General features: G+C 58.7%; 1 protein-coding gene across 1 annotated transcript in view; it reads right to left on the reverse strand.

Moving 5' to 3' along the window:
• The window catches only part of LOC139229626 (histone-lysine N-methyltransferase EHMT2-like), a 151,925-nt gene that overhangs the window by 7,203 nt on the left and 131,789 nt on the right, over positions 1-12,933 (reverse strand). Inside the window, 4 exon segments of the mRNA XM_070861136.1 lie at positions 3,701-3,787; positions 7,136-7,251; positions 9,505-9,582; positions 11,718-11,862. Of these exon segments, the coding sequence (XP_070717237.1) occupies positions 3,701-3,787; positions 7,136-7,251; positions 9,505-9,582; positions 11,718-11,862 (426 nt within the window).

Consider the following 12,933-nt stretch of genomic DNA (forward strand, 5'->3'; position numbering starts at 1 on the left):
GCGAGAGAGGGAGCGGGAGGGCGAGAGAGGGAGCGGGGAGGGCGAGAGAGGGAGCGGGAGGGCGAGAGAGGGAGCGGGAGGGCGAGAGAGGGAGCGGGAGGGCGAGAGAGGGAGCGGGAGGGCGAGAGAGGGAGCGGGAGGGCGAGAGAGGGAGCGGGAGGGGGAACGAGAGAGCGAGAGAGGGGGCGAGAGAGAGGGCGAGAGAGGGGGCGAGAGAGAGCGAGAACGAGAGGGCGAGAGAGAGGGCGAGAGAGAGGGCGAGAGAGAGGGGGCGAGAGAGAGGGGGCGAGAGAGAGGGGGCGAGAGAGAGGGGGCGAGAGAGAGGGGGCGAGAGAGAGGGCGAGAGAGAGGGAGCGAGAGAGAGGGAGCGAGAGAGAGGGCGAGAGAGAGGGCGAGAGAGAGGGCGAGAGAGAGGGCGAGAGAGAGGGCGAGAGAGAGGGCGAGAGAGAGGGCGAGAGAGAGGGCGAGAGAGAGGGCGAGAGAGAGGGCGAGAGAGAGGGCGAGAGAGAGGGCGAGAGAGAGGGCGAGAGAGAGGGCGAGAGAGAGGGCGAGAGAGAGGGAGGGAGAGAGGGAGGGAGAGAGGGAGGGAGAGAGGGAGGGAGAGAGGGAGGGAGAGAGGGAGGGAGAGAGGGAGGGAGAGAGGGAGGGAGGGAGGGAGGGAGAGAGGGAGGGAGAGGGCGAGAGGCGCAGCGAAAGGGCGAGCGAGAGAGGGAGCGAGAGAGAGAGGGAGCGAGAGAGGGAACGAGAGAGGGAGCGAGAGAGGGAACGAGAGAGGGAACGAGAGGGGGAACGAGAGGGGGCGAGAGAGGGAGTAAGAGAGGGCGAGAGAGGGAGCGAGAGGGAGCGAGAGGGCGAGAGAGGGAGCGAGAGAGCGAGAGAGGGAGCGAGAGAGCGCGAGAGAGGGAGCGAGAGAGGAAACGAGAGGGAGCGAGAGAGGGAACGAGAGGGAGCGAGATGGGGAACGAGAGGGAGCGAGATGGGGAACGAGAGGGAGAGAGAGGGCGAGAGAGGGAGCGAGAGGGCGAACGAGATGGGGAACGAGAGGGCGAGAGAGGGAGCGAGAGGGCGAGAGAGTGAGCGAGAGGGGAAGCGAGAGAGGGAGCGAGAGGGCGAGAGAGGGAGCGAGAGAGGGCGAGAGAGAGCCAGAGAGGGAGGGAGAGGGCGAGAGAGGGAGGGAGGGAGAGAGAGGGCGAGAGAGGGAGCGAGAGGGCGAGAGAGGGAGCGAGAGGGCGAGAGAGGGAGAGAGAGGGAGAGAGAGGGCGAGAGAGGGAGCGGGAGGGCGAGAGAGGGAGCGGGAGGGCGAGAGAGGGAGCGGGAGGGCGAGAGAGGGAGCGGGAGGGCGAGAGAGGGAGCGGGAGGGCGAGAGAGGGAGCGGGAGGGCGAGAGAGGGAGCGGGAGGGCGAGAGAGGGAGCGGGAGGGCGAGAGAGGGAGCGGGAGGGCGAGAGAGGGAGCGGGAGGGCGAGAGAGGGAGCGGGAGGGCGAGAGAGGGAGCGGGAGGGCGAGAGAGGGAGCGGGAGGGCGAGAGAGGGAGCGGGAGGGCGAGAGAGGGAGCGGGAGGGCGAGAGAGGGAGCGGGAGGGCGAGAGAGGGAGCGGGAGGGCGAGAGAGGGAGCGGGAGGGCGAGAGAGGGAGCGAGGGGGAGCGAGAGGGCGAGAGGGGGAGCGAGAGGGCGAGAGGGAGCGCGAGAGGGCGAGAGGGAGCGCGAGAGGGAACGAGAGGGCGAGAGAGAGGGAACGAGAGGGCGAGCGAGAGGGGGAACGAGAGGGCGAGAGGGGGAACGAGAGGGCGAGAGGGGGAACGAGAGGGCGAGAGGGGAACGAGAGGGCGAGAGGGGGAACGAGAGGGCGAGAGGGGAACGAGAGGGCGAGAGGGGGAACGAGAGGGCGAGAGGGGGAACGAGAGGGCGAGAGGGGGAACGAGAGGGCGAGAGGGGGAACGAGAGGGCGAGAGGGGGAACGAGAGGGCGAGAGGGGGAACGAGAGGGCGAGAGGGGGAACGAGAGGGCGAGAGGGGGAACGAGAGGGCGAGAGGGGGAACGAGAGGGCGAACGAGAGGGCGAGAGGGGGAACGAGAGGGCGAGAGCGGGAACGAGAGGGCGAGAGAGAGGGAGCGAGAGGGCGAGAGGGAGCGAGATGGGGAACGAGAGGGCGAGAGAGGGAGCGAGAGGGCGAGAGAGGGAGCGAGAGGGCGAGAGAGGGAGCGAGAGGGCGAGAGAGGGAGCGAGAGAGGGCGAGAGAGGGAACGAGGGGGCGAGAGGGGAAACGAGGGGGAACGAGGGGGCGAGAGAGGGTGCGAGAGGGGAAACGAGAGGGCGATAGGGCGAGCGGGAGAGGGAGCGAGAGGGCAAGAGAGGGAGCGAGAGAGGGAGCGAGAGGCCGAGAGAGGGTGCGAGAGAGGGAGCGAGCGGGCGAGAGAGGGTGCGAGAGAGGGAGCGAGAGGGCGAGAGGGGAAACGAGAGGGAGCGAGAGGGGAAACGAGAGGGCGAGAGAGGGAGCGAGAGGGCGAGAGAGGGAGCGAGAGGGCGAGAGAGGGAGCGGGAGGGCGAGAGAGGGAGCGAGAGGGCGAGAGAGGGAGCGAGAGGGCGAGAGAGGGAGCGAGAGGGCGAGAGAGGGAGCGAGAGGGCGAGAGAGGGAGCGAGAGGGCGAGAGAGGGAGCGAGAGGGCGAGAGAGGGAGCGAGAGGGCGAGAGAGGGAGCGAGAGGGCGAGAGAGGGAGCGAGAGGGCGAGAGGGAGCGAGAGGGCGAGAGAGGGAGCGAGAGAGGGAGCGGGAGAGGGAGCGAGAGGCCGAGAGAGGGAGCGAGAGAGGGAGCGAGAGAGGGAGCGAGAGAGGGAGCGAGAGAGGGAGCGAGAGAGGGAGCGAGAGAGGGAGCGAGAGAGGGAGCGAGAGAGGGAGCGAGAGAGGGAGCGAGAGAGGGAGCGAGAGGGAGCGAGAGGGAGCGAGAGGGAGCGAGATGGGGAACGAGAGGGCGAGAGAGGGAGCGAGAGGGCGAGAGAGGGAGCGAGAGGGCGAGAGAGGGAGCGAGAGAGGGCGAGAGAGGGAGCGAGAGGCAGCGAGAGAGGGAGCGAGGGAGCGAGCGAGAGAGGGCGAGAGAGGGAGCGAGAGGCAGCGAGAGGGCGAGCGAGAGGGAGCGAGAGAGGGCGAGAGAGAGCGAGAGGCAGCGAGCGAGAGGGCGAGTGAGACCGAGTGTGCAAGAGACAGCGAGAGTAAGAGACAGAGAAAGCACGCGAGAGAGGGAGACAGAGATAGAGCGTGTGTGAGAGACAGAGCGAGCAGAAGAGAGACAGAATAAGAGAGCGCGCGCGAGAGGGGGAGAGAGAGAGAGAGTGCAAGAGGGAGCGAGAGCGAGAGAGAGCGCGAGCAAGAGGGGGAGAGAGAGACAGAGCGAGCGTAAGTGAGAGACAGATCGAGAGTGATAGATCGCAAGAGAGGGAGATAGGGGAGCGAGAGAGAGCAAGAGAGAGAAGAGCGGGAGCGCGCGAGAGAGCGAGAGAAACAGAGAGTGTGCAAGAGCAGCGAGAGAGAGAGTGAGAGGGAGCCTGTCCATGTAACTCCCCAGTGCGGGGGAAGGTCTACACTTGAGAGCTGCTGAAGTTAGAACGAGCGCACAATTACCCCGCCCCCGTGTACCCAGCCGAGGGCCGGCCTGACCGACACGACACGAACCAATCCGCGCACGGCCGCCCTGTGTCACAATACTTACTCACAGATGAAGGTTCCCTGGGGAATGTCCTGCAGCGCTCTCACTCCCCAGCCCATCTTCTCCGTGCGATAGAGCTGCAGTCGGACTCTTCCCAGTGGCAAACGAGGGAATAATTAAATCAGGTAAATCAGCAGGATACACAGTAACATACCCCCTGCTCTCCGTCCTGTCCCCACCCCCCGGGGTACATACCCCCTGCTCTCCGTCCTGTCCCCACCCCCCGGGGTACATACCCCCTGCTCTCCGTCCTGTCCCCACACCCAGGGTACATACCCCCCTGCTCTCCGTCCTGTCCCCACCCCCCGGGGTACATACCCCCTGCTCTCCGTCCTGTCCCCACTCCCCGGGGTACATACCCCCTGCTCTCCGTCCTGTCCCCACCCCCCGGGGTACATACCCCCTGCTCTCCGTCCTGTCCCCACTCCCCGGGGTACATACCCCCTGCTCTCCGTCCTGTCCCCACCCCCCGGGGTACATACCCCCTGCTCTCCGTCCTGTCCCCACCCCCCGGGGTACATACCCCCTGCTCTCCGTCCTGTCCCCACCCCCCGGGGTACATACCCCTGCTCTCCGTCCTGTCCCCACTCCCCGGGGTACATACCCCCTGCTCTCCGTCCTGTCCCCACACCCGGGGTACATACCCCCTGCTCTCCGTCCTGTCCCCACCCCCCGGGGTACATACCCCCTGCTCTCCGTCCTATCCCCACACTCGGGGTACATACCCCCTGCTCTCCGTCCTGTCCCCACCCCCGGGGTACATACCCCCTGCTCTCCGTCCTATCCCCACACCCGGGGTACATACCCCCTGCTCTCCGTCCTGTCCCCACCCCCCGGGGTACATACCCCCTGCTCTCCGTCCTGTCCCCACACCCCGGGGTACATACCCCCTGCTCTCCGTCCTGTCCCCACCCCCCGGGGTACATACCCCCTGCTCTCCGTCCTGTCCCCACACCCCGGGGTACATACCCCCTGCTCTCCGTCCTGTCCCCACCCCCCGGGGTACATACCCCCTGCTCTCCGTCCTGTCCCCACTCCCCGGGGTACATACCCCCTGCTCTCCGTCCTGTCCCCACACCCGGGGTACATACTCCCTGCTCTCCGTCCTGTCCCCACACCCGGGGTACATACCCCCTGCTCTCCGTCCTGTCCCCACACCCGGGGTACATACCCCCTGCTCTCCGTCCTGTCCCCACCCCCCGGGGTACATACCCCCTGCTCTCCGTCCTGTCCCCACACCCCGGGGTACATACCCCCTGCTCTCCGTCCTGTCCCCACCCCCCGGGGTACATACCCCCTGCTCTCCGTCCTGTCCCCACTCCCCGGGGTACATACCCCCTGCTCTCCGTCCTGTCCCCACACCCGGGGTACATACTCCCTGCTCTCCGTCCTGTCCCCACACCCGGGGTACATACCCCCTGCTCTCCGTCCTGTCCCCACACCCGGGGTACATACTCCCTGCTCTCCGTCCTGTCCCCACCCCCCGGGGCACATACCCCCTGCTCTCCGTCCTATCCCCACACCCGGGGCACATACCCCCTGCTCTCCAGCATTGTACCCAGCTCAGCTCAGGAACAGGTCAAAGCTTTTCCCTCTCCTCTCCTTCCCCAACCATCCCCTGCCCTCCACACCATCCCCTCCCCGCCCTTCCTCACTCTCCTTCTCCCTCCCTCCCTCCTCCCTCCACACCTTGTCCCCTCCCTCCAAAACTTCTCCCCAACGCCCCCTCTCTCCCCAACCTCCCCCCCTCCCCAAGTTCGCCCCTTCCTCTCCCCCCACTCCCCGCCCTCCTCTCCCTCCCCCTCCCTCCAGCACACCCCCACTTCCCACCTTCCTCTCCCGAATTCTCAACTGGGTCTCCAGTCTACCACAGGCGCCCCCCACCGCCCCCCCCATCCCTTCACAAGCAGCCGTTGCTCAGACAGAAGCCGGGACGGTGAGTGTCGGCCGGCTGCTCGACGGTGGAAGCGGCGCAGCAAGGGCCCACATTGCCCTCCCCCGACTCCTGCAAACTTCCAATTTCCCAAAACGGTGAGAGGAGGGAGCGGGGGGCAGGGGGGAGAGTGGGAAGAGAACAAGAGGTCAGTCGACAGTGATCGGGAAGCGATACCCTGGCCGATTTCTCCCCCCACTCCCTCGTGCAGTGGCGTGCAGGACGATAGTGATGGCTCCTGGTTATATCGGCTCATTCAGTACGGCCCGGGGGTGGGGGAACTGATTCTGTCAGACTGAAGAATTCCCCAAAAGGGCTCAAGGGAAAATGATCCCTCCTGATTGATCCGAGATACCTTGGACAACTTTCTCTACAACCACTGCACTCCATTCAATGGGTTTTATCTCCAGCTAAGTAACTCCAACAGGGAGTGTCAAAGGACTCAAAGGGGTAAAGAAAGACTTGCATTTATATAGCGCCTATCACGACCACCGGACGTCTCAAAGCGCTTTACAGCCAAGCGTGTACGTTTGGAGCGTAGTCACTGTTGTAATGAGGGAAACACTGCAGGCAATTTGCGCACAGCAAGCTCCCCCACACAGCAACGTGATAATGATCCAGATAATCTGTTTTGTTGAGGGATAAATATTGGCCAGGACACCGGGGGGGGGGGGATAACTCCCCTGCTCTTCTTCAAAATAGACATGCTTGCCTTTATTAGCCGAGGCATGGAATACAAGAGCAGGGGGGGTTATGCTTGAACTGTATAAAACACTAGCTAGGCCACAGCTGGAGTACTGCGTGCAGTTCTGGTCACCACATTACAGGAAAGATGTGATTGCACTGGAGAGGGTACAGAGGAGATTTACCAGGATGATGCCGGGACTGGAGAATTTTAGCTATGGAGGAAAGATTGGATAGGCTGGGGTTGTTATCCTTGGAACAGAGGAGGCTGAGGGGAGACCTGATTGAGGTGTATAAAATTATGAGGGGTCTGGATAGAGTGGATCGGAAGGACCTGTTTCCCTTGGCAGAGGGGTCAACAACCAGGGGGCATAGATTTAAAGTAATTGGGCAGGGGGGGGGGGAAGGTTTAGAGGGGAAATGTCTTCACCCAGAGGGTGGTGGGGGTCTGGAACTCACGGCCTGAAAGGGTGGTAGAGGCAGAAACCCTCACCACATTTAAACAGTACCTGGATGTGCACCTGAAGTGCCGTAACCCACAGGGCTACGGACCCAGAGCGGGAAAGTGGGATTAGGCTGGGTAGCCTCTTGGTCGGCCGGCACGGACACGATGGGCCGAAATGGCCTCCTTCCGTGCTGTAAATTTCTGTGATCCTCCCTACTCCTCTTGGAAATAGTGGCCGTGGGATCTTTTACGTCCCTTTGGATGAGCAGAGGGGGGGGGTGGCCTCGGTTTAAGGTCTCGTCCGAAGCGACGGTAAGGGGAGCAGCGGAGGGTGTCGAGATCTCTGCACCCCAGCCCGTCCACAGCCATCTCTTACTTGATTCCGCTTTGGACCACCCGATTCTTGCAGGACCTCCAACAGGAGCATGCCTGATTGCACTCGAAGATCAGCGGTGGCTCAATCTTGTTGAATTCTTGCAAGAGGCGCCCATCCTAAGCACAGAAAGGGGGCAATGGTCAGCGCCGAGATTCACAAGAACATAAGAAATCGGAGCAGGAGCAGGCCATACGGCCCCTCGAGCCTGCTCCGCCATTTAATACGATCATGGCTGATCCGATCATGGACTCAGCTCCACTTCCCCGCCCGCTCCCCATAACCCCTTAATCCCCTAATGCTCAAAGATCTGTCTATCTCCGCCTTAAATAGATTCAACGACCCAGCCTCCACAGCTCTCTGAGGCAGAGAATTCCACAGATTTACAACCCTCAGAGAAGAAATTCCTCCTCATCTCAGTTTTAAATGGGCGGCCCCTTATTCTAAGATTATGCCCCCTAGTTCCAGTCTCCCCCATCAGTGGAAACATCCTCTCTGCATCCACCTTGTCAAGCCCCCTCATAATCTTATATGTTTCGATAAGATCACCTCTCATTCTTCTGAACTCCAATTCTCTATAGAAACTTAGAAACATAGAAAATAGGTGCAGGAGTAGGCCATTCGGCCCTTCGAGCCTGCACCACCATTCAATGAGTTCATGGCTGAACATGCAACTTCAGTACCCCATTCCTGCTTTCTCACCATACCCCTTGATACCCCTTGATTCCCCTAGTAGTAAGGACCATATCTAACTCCTTTTTGAATATATTTAGTGAATTGGCCTCAACAACTTTCTGTGGTAGACAATTTCACAGGTTCACCACTCTCTGGGTGAAGAAGTTTCTCCTCATCTCGGTCCGAAATGGCTTACCCCTTATCCTTAGACTGTGACCCCTGGTTCTGGACTTCCCCAACATTGGGAACATTCTTCCTGCATCTAACCTGTCTAAACCCGTCTGAATTTTAAACGTTTTTATGAGATCCCCTCTCATTCTTCTCAACTCCAGTGACTACAAGCCCAGTTGATCCAGTCTTTCTTGATAGGTCAGTCCCGCCATCCCGGGAATCAGTCTGGTGAACCTTCGCTGCACTCCCTCAATAGCAAGAATGTTCTTCCTCAAGTTAGGAGACCAAAACTGTTCACAATATTCCAGGTGTGGCCTCACCAAGGCCCTGTACAACTGTAGCAACACCTCCCTGCCCCTGTATTCAAATCCCCTCGCTATGAAGGCCAACATGCCATTTGCTTTCTTAACCGCCTGCTGTACCTGCATGCCAACCTTCGATGACTGATGTACCATCAGTCGACTGATGTGTGAAATAAGGACGATGTTAATCCCCCGCGCAAATGATAGGCTCAACCTACTCAACCTTTCCTCATAAGTCAACCCCATCATAGAAATATAGAAATTTACAGCGCAGGAGGCCATCTTGGCCCATCGTGTCCACGCTGGCCGACAAAGAGCCGCTCGGCCCTCGGTCAGCAGGTTACATATAAACCTATGAACAATGATGGAAAGGCAAAGAGCACCCAGCCCAACCAGTCCGCCCCACACAACTGCAACACCCCTTAATACTGAAACATTCTACACTCCACACCAACCAGAGCCATGTGATCTCCTGGGAGAGGCAAAAACCAGGTAAAAAAATCTCATCTCCGGAATCAGCCTTGTGAACCTTGTCAAGCTCCCTCATAATCTTATACGTTTCGATAAGATCACCTCTCATCCTTCTAAACTCCAATGAGTATAGGCCCAACCTACTCAACCTTCCCTCATAAGTCAACCCCCTCATCTCCGAAATCAACCGAGTGAACCTTCTCTGAACTGCCTCCAAAGCAAGTATATCCTTTCGTAAATACGGAAACCAAAACTGCACGCAGTACTCCAGGTGTGGCCTCACCAATACCCTGTATAACTGTAGCAAGACTTCCCTGCTTTTATACTCCATCCCCTTTGCAACAAAGGCCAAGATCCCATTGGCCTTCCTGATCAATTGCTGTACCTGCATACTAACCTTTTGTGTTTCATGCACAAGTACCCCCAGGTCCCACTGTACTGCGGCACTTTGCAATCTTTCTCTATTTAAATTATAATTTGCTTTTCTATTTTTTGTCTGCCCAAGTGGATAACCTCACACTTTCCCACATTGTGCTCCACCTGCCAAATATTTGCCCGCTCACTTGGCCTGTTTCTATCAGTTGTGCGGGGGGGGGGAATTTACGTTGTCCTTATTTCACACGTCGTGCTGCTCGCTGCCCGTCACAGTGGCGGAACCAAGCCGCGAGCCGGAGGTCACGCACTCCGCGGATTAGAGCGCGCGCCACCTCTTCAGTTAAAGGACCCACGCCCAGATTTAAAGGAACGTCGTACCTTGTCGTACCAACAGCGGATACTCAGCTGTCCGCAGAGACAGTTGCTGGAGGAGCAGTCGTCCAAGCAGGTGCAGTGCTGGGGAGAAAGCGCAACACGGCTAAGCGGGGAGAAACACCATCATCATATCACCATCACAGGCAGGCCCTCGGGATCGAGGAAGACTTGCTCCCACTCTAAACCTGAGTCCTGAGGTGGCTGAACAGTCCAATACGAGAACCACAGTCCCTGTCACAGGTGGGACAGACAGTGGTTGAGGGAAGGGGAGGGTGGGACTGGTTTGCCGCACGCTCCTTCCGCTGCCTGCGCTTGGTTTCTGCATGCTCTCGGCGACGAGACTCGAGGTGCTCAGCGCCCTCCCGGATGCACTTCCTCCACTTAGGGCGGACTGCTCTTTGGCCCAGGGACTCCCAGTTGTCGGTGGGGATGTTGCACTTTATCAGGGAGGCTTTGAGGGTGTCCCTTGTAACGTTTCCTCTGCCCACCTGGGGCTCGTTTGCCGTGAAGGAGTTCCGAGTAGAGCGCTTGCTTTGGGAGTCTCGTGTCTGGGGCATGCGGACAATGTGGCCCTGCCCAGCGGAGCTGGTCGAGTGTGGTCAGTGCTTCGATGCTGGGGATGTTGGGCCTGGTCGAGGACGCTAACGTTGGTGCGTCTGTCCTCCCAGGGGCTTTGCAGGATCTTGTGGAGACAGCGTTGGTGGTATTTCTGCAGCGACTTGAGGTGTCTACTGTACATGGTCCGTGTCTCTGAGCCATACAGGAGGGCGGGTATCACTACAGCCCTGCAGACCATGAGCTTGGTGGCAGGTTAGAGCAGCTTTGGACGCCGTGCTGTCTGCAACATAACTCGCAGGTCGTCAATATTTTCAACATCCGGCTTACAGCACACCGTTAAAAATGAATGACCGTAAAAAAAAAAATACAAGAAGCGATGGGATGGAAATCTGAACTGAAAATCGAAAAATGCTAGAGACACACGCGGGTCGGGCAACGTCAGAAACAGGAAAATAACATTTATATTTTTTATCAAAGTGACATGCTACGTAAAGGTACGTTTGCCCATCCCTCGGGGATAAGGACCGGGAGCAAAGCCTCGCTTCTCCAACCCGACGGACTTCAACTTAAAGCTGGATCTCGCATGCTTCAACCAAACACGGGGTCGTGTCGTAGAACCCCTGAGGAAGGACCAGTGGGCAAGGAAGGGCAGACTGGGCGGGAACTCAATTGTTGCACGCTCACTAACCAATCCACCAAAGTGCCTGAGGGGGGTGTCAGTGTGCGCTAACTGACACCCCCTCGGGGCTGGCCGTCGGGAAGGGTTGGTCTGTTGTAAAGCGAACAAGGGAAGTGCACTGTTTTACTGGGTATAACATAATAACGTAAGAAATAGGAGCAGGAGTCGGCCATTCGGCCCCTCGAGCCTGCTCCGCCATTCAACACGATTGTTGCTGATCCTATCATGAACTCAGCTCCACTTCCCTGCCCGCTCCCCATAACCCCTGATCGGTTAAGAAACTGTCTATTTCTGTCTTAAATATATTCAATGTCCCGGCTTCCACAGCTCTCTGAGGCAGCAAATTCCACAGATTTACAACCCTCTGAGAGAAGAAATTTCTCCTCATCTCAGTTTTAAATGGAACGGCGAGAGATCGGGGCGGAGGAGCGGCCGGAGATCGGGGCGGAGGAGCGGCGAGAGATCGGGGCGGAGGAGGTTACAGAGATAGTGAGGGTTATGGGGCTGGAGGAGGTTACAGAGATAGGGAGGGGTGTAGGGGCTGGAGGAGGTTACAGAGATAGTGAGGGTTATGGGGCTGGAGGAGGTTACAGAGATAGGGAGGGGTGTAGGGGCTGGAGGAGGTTAGAGAGATAGGGAGGGGTGTAGGGCTGGTGGAGGTTACAGAGATAGGGAGGGGTGTAGGGCTGGAGTAGGTTACAGAGATAGGGAGGGGTGTAGGGCTGGAGGAGGTTACAGAGATAGGGAGGGGGGGGGGGGGGTGCAAGGCCTTGAAGGTATTTGAAAACGAGGATTTTGAAAGCGAGGCGTTGCTTGACCAGGATCCTGTATAGATCGGCAAGCACGGTGGGTGATGGGTGAGCGGGACTCGGTGCGAGTTAGGACACGGGCTGCCGAGTTGTGGATGAGCGGAAGGTGATGGAGGGTGGGGAGTTTGGGATTGACGCTCCCTGCCCCCAGCTTTGTTACAAGCGGGTACCTGTAGGTGTGTGATGTTTCGGTCGATATTCATCGTGGACGTCTCGCAGTTCTCAGAGATATATTTGTAGTCCTCTGGGGAACTTTCCTCATCCACTGCATTCACGCACGGGATCGGGACGTTCTCGTATCCTCTGGCAATGTCCCTGAGAGAGAGAGAGACCCAGATATAGTCAGCTCTGGCACCGTCATGGCCAGCACACAGACTTGTTCAAATTTACCTGCTCCCCAACCCGCCTCCCCTCCTCAATCCAAATACTGCCCCGCGCCCCCGGTCATTATCACATTGCTGTTTGTGGGAGCTTGCTGTGCGCAAAATGGCTGCCGCGTTTCCTACATTACAACAGTGAGTGCACTTGAAAAAATTGCACTTCATTGTCTGTAAAGCCCTCTGGGACGTCCGGAGTTCGTGAAAGGCACTGTAGAAATGATGCACATCATTCTTAAGGACATAAGAAATAGGAGCAGGAGTCGGCCAATACGGCCCCTCGAGCCTGCTCCGCCATTTAATACGATCATGGCTGATCCGATCATGGACTCAGCTCCACTTCCCTGCCCGCTCCTCATAACCCCTTATTCCCTTATCGGTTAAGAAACTGTCTATTTCTGTCTTAAATTTATTCAATGTCCCGGCTTCCACAGCTCTCTGAGGCAGCGAATTCCACAGATTCACAACCCTCAGAGAGAAGAAATTCCTCCTCATCTCAGTTTTAAATCGGCGGCCCCTTATTCTAAGACCATGCCCCCTAGTTCTAGTCTCCCCCATCAGTGGAAACATCCTCTCTGCATCCACCTTGTCAAGCCCCCTCATAATCTGATACGTTTCGATAAGATCACCTCTCATTCTTCTGAATTCCAATGAGTAGAGGCCCAACCTCCTCAACCTTTCCTCATAAGTCAAACCCCTCGTTCTTTCTTACTGCCCAGCTTTGTTTAGTTAACTTTGTGCAAACTCGGGACTGAAGAGGGAGAACTGGGGTGGGGGAGTAGCGGGGGGGGGGGGGGGGGGGGGGGAAGAGGTTGTCAGAGTGGGAGGGGAGATGGTGGGGGGGGGGGGGAAGGTGGGGAGGGAGAGGAGGGGTAGGGTTTTGGTGGGAGCTATTAAGGATGACTGGTTTTATTAGCAAAGGTTTAACAATCACACTACACAGTACCAGTTCATCCACTCGGCTCACGACTACATGCCTCATCGTGGATGACCGAGACCCAACTGGCTG

The sequence above is a fragment of the Pristiophorus japonicus genome, chromosome 19, assembly GCF_044704955.1.
Source record: "Pristiophorus japonicus isolate sPriJap1 chromosome 19, sPriJap1.hap1, whole genome shotgun sequence".
NCBI lineage: Eukaryota > Metazoa > Chordata > Chondrichthyes > Pristiophoridae > Pristiophorus > Pristiophorus japonicus.